Source organism: Rhinopithecus roxellana, chromosome 12 (genome assembly GCF_007565055.1).
Source record: "Rhinopithecus roxellana isolate Shanxi Qingling chromosome 12, ASM756505v1, whole genome shotgun sequence".
In the NCBI taxonomy this organism is placed as follows: Eukaryota; Metazoa; Chordata; class Mammalia; order Primates; family Cercopithecidae; genus Rhinopithecus; species Rhinopithecus roxellana.
The window spans coordinates 105974355-105977705 of NC_044560.1; the positions used below are offsets into that span (position 1 = coordinate 105974355).

At 48.5% G+C, this 3351-nt stretch overlaps 1 protein-coding gene across 1 annotated transcript; it reads right to left on the minus strand.

The window, feature by feature from the left end:
• Positions 1–276: 276 nt before the first annotated feature.
• Positions 277–1520, minus strand: IGFL4 (IGF like family member 4). Its single transcript, XM_030941627.1, has 4 exons — positions 1495–1520; positions 1076–1126; positions 715–998; positions 277–486 (listed from the first exon to the last, which is right to left on the minus strand). The coding sequence occupies exons 1-4, from the start codon at positions 1508–1510 to the stop codon at positions 442–444; spliced, it is 396 nt and encodes a 131-aa protein (XP_030797487.1). The 5' UTR covers positions 1511–1520; the 3' UTR covers positions 277–441.
• Positions 1521–3351: the final 1831 nt, after the last annotated feature.

The following is a 3351-nucleotide window of genomic DNA, read 5'->3' on the forward strand; positions in this document are numbered from 1 at the left end:
TTAGCCAGGATGGTCTCGATCTCCTGACCTCGTGATCCGCCCGTCTCAGCCTCCCAAAGTGCTGGGATTACAGGCTTGAGCCACCGCGCCCGGCCAGCACATGTGTTTTCTGCTTTCAGTTTAAGAGAAGTTCAATAAGTAATATTTATAGTTAAAAACATCAGACACGGTGAAACCCCGTTTGTACTAAAAATACAAAAATTAGCCAGGCGTGGTGACGCATGTCTGTAATCCCAGCTACTCAGGAGGCTGAGGCAGGAGAATTGCTTGAACCTGGAGGCAGAGGTTGCAGTGAGCTGAGATCACTCCACTGCACTCCAGCCTGGGGGACAGAGCGAGACTCTGTCTCAACAACAACAACAACAACAACAAAATCAATGCAGTATAATTACCAAATATTAGATTCTAGAGTGATCTGTGACTCTGCTACCCCAGGACAGTCTAGATGAGGTCAGATCTTGACAGAGGGCTTTTTGGGTGGTAATCCTGCAGCAGGGCAGTGGTGGGGGGCGGGGTGGAAAGGGCAGTAAGAGGGAGGGTGGTAGCAGCAGAGGGGAAGGAACAGAGACATGGAGAAAGACAGAGTTGCATGGTTACTCAGAGCTGGGAAGGTATGGAACCCAGCAGAGACTGCACATCTGGGTGGGACATGGACAACCCAACTCCATTCCCTACTCCCCCCTCCCACAGCCTGGACTGGAATCAGATTCTTACCTGGGCACAGATACTGGTGATAGGAGAGGACATGCAATCTGGCTTCATGCCTGGGACCTTGAACCTCACAACTGTCTGGTTCTGAGAGCCCAAAGACTCCAGGCAGCAGTGCTGGAAGCAGGGCCAGAAGGTGCAGCTGGAGCCACAGAGCCGGGTCTGGTTCAAGTCTAGGATGACACCGTCATCACAGCACTGCTCCAAGGGGTTGTAGGTCAGCTCCCCACACCTGGGCGCTGGCTGGCATAGCCACAGTCTAGGATCTGGAAGAGTCAGGGCTGGATGGGCTGCAAGGACCAGCCTAGGACCACCTCCCCACCAATCTTAGTGGCGTTCTCTCCTCCCTCACTGCATCTGTTCTCACCTGTGACTCCTTCGGAGTTTGAACCCAGAAGTCCAAAAATGAAGATGGCAGCTAAGAAGCAGAAGGGGAGGGAGAGTGATTCTGAGGTCACTCGGTCCTGACCATGGGGCACAGGATGATGTCTCTGAGCTTCTTTGGTCGCTGTGACAGCTCACACTGCAATTTGGGACTGGCTGTGGGTGCAGGTCCTGGGGACTGGGGTGGCAGGTGAGGAAAGGCAGGGAGGGCTCCGGGAAGAGTAAAGCTTCTGGGATTTGCAGTTCAGGAGACAGATTACAGTCACAGATGACAGAGCGGTGATTATGAGGTAGGACACCAATCATTAAATAGGGAAGAGAGAATTAACTTTGAAGTTCAGAAATAATTAGGGATGCGATATCATTAGGGATGAGCTTAGCCTAGGGCTGGGGTCTCCTTACCAAAGGAGGGCACCATGGTTAAGACTTCAGAGCAGCGGATGAGACAGCAGCAATGGAAATGGATCAGTGACTTTACGTAGGGGCTTATATAGGCTATGAACTTCCTTACATTTAGGGACGTGTGCAGAAGGAGTGGCTTCTTGGGAAGAGCAAGGCATGAAGAGCTGTAGAGCATGTAAATAATCAAAAGCATTAGTAAGATGCTCCTAGACCTATTCCAAGTGGATGCTACCTTCTCAAAACCCTTCATTCAGATCATCAGGGTAAAAGCTACCCAGGAAGCTATTTAAGCTTCGACTCTGCTGAGTGTCTTTTTGAACACTGCCCAAGGGAAAACCACTTGGAAGATACTCCCTAACTCTTGCTTATCTGAGAGCAAACTACTCACCAAACACCGGCTGTCTCTAGGCTCCCCATATTCCTCCACCCTGAAGTTTCAAGGGGTCCCTCTACTCCCTGTCTCAGTCCACCTCCAGACCTGCACTGTCTATACTTTTTCAGAGTCACGTAGGGGAAATTGTGAAGTTGCAGCACAATCTAGAAAAAGAACAGAGGCTGAAAAACTGTGCTAGGGAGCACAACAACAAAAATAGTTGGTGGTAGGATGGACCTCTGGGATTCATAGAACAGATAGGAAAGCGGCAATTTTTTTTTTTCTTTTTTTGGTTTATAGAGTGCCTTGTCCAAGAAAATGCTCCTGTGTGTCTCGCTATTATTTTGTTGTCACCACCACTGTGATTTGTGTGATGGGATTACATGTGGGGTATTAGTAGAGCATGCCCCTCCATTTTCCATTGGTTTCTTCCATGTGTCACAGTGAGAAGGGTGGGAGGGTGAAACAGGGATAAAGCAGAGGTATTAGAGCTTTGTAAAAGTGCATTGTTAGTGTAAGAGTCTCTTCCTCCTCCCTCCTCTCTCTCTTTCTCTCTCTCTCTCTCTCTCTTTTTTTTTTTTTTTTTTTTTTGAGACAGGGTATCTCTCTGTCTCCCAGGCTGGGATACAGTGGTGCTATCTTGGCTCACTGTAACCTTTGCCCCCCAGGCTGAAGCCATCCTCCCACCTCAGCCTCTTGAGTAGCTGGGACCACAGGCATGCACCACCCGGCCTGGCTAACTTTTTGTGTTTTTCATAGAGTCGGAGTCCTACAATGTGTTCTGGTCTCGGAATCCTGAGCTCAAGCAATCCACCTGCCCCAGCCTCCAAAAGTGCCAGGATTACAAGTGTGAACCATCGTGCCTGGCCTCTCTCTCCTCTCTTAATCGGATGTCCATTTCTTCAGTATTGATTCATGCAATAAACTAGCTCTCCTTGCCTACTTCTGCAGTTGTGTGTTTGCATAGATATGCCTGTTTGTCTACTTATCAACATGCCTTCTTTCCCACACGTTCAAACAGAAGTCCCACCTGTAAAGACACATTCTCTCACCTACACAGAACAGCTGCTGAGGAAAGAGACCTGTAAGGAGCACACTCCTGTTTACCAAGTTAAGTAGTGTGAATACTGCATTATAACTCGGAGCCAGCAACCAAGGAATTTATGACTGCTTGAAAGGGAACATCCCCAGTGAAGAGTACGAGTGACTAAAGAGGAAAATCCCAAATGGATTACTAGAATTGATCTCTGTATAATTGAACTATCTATGTAGAAAATCCCACGGAGCCCACTGTCAAGCAAGACGTGAGTCTGATTCTGCTAGTGACAAAAGCAAGCTCTTTTTAGATTCAGACACGTTATTACCTACACAGACAGGTAAAGGAAGAGTAGCCACAGGTGCCAGCACCACGTCCCTTGCACAGGGTGACACTGAAACAGAAGGGCCAGATGGCTGAACAAGAATAACAGGATGCCTGTTGCTGA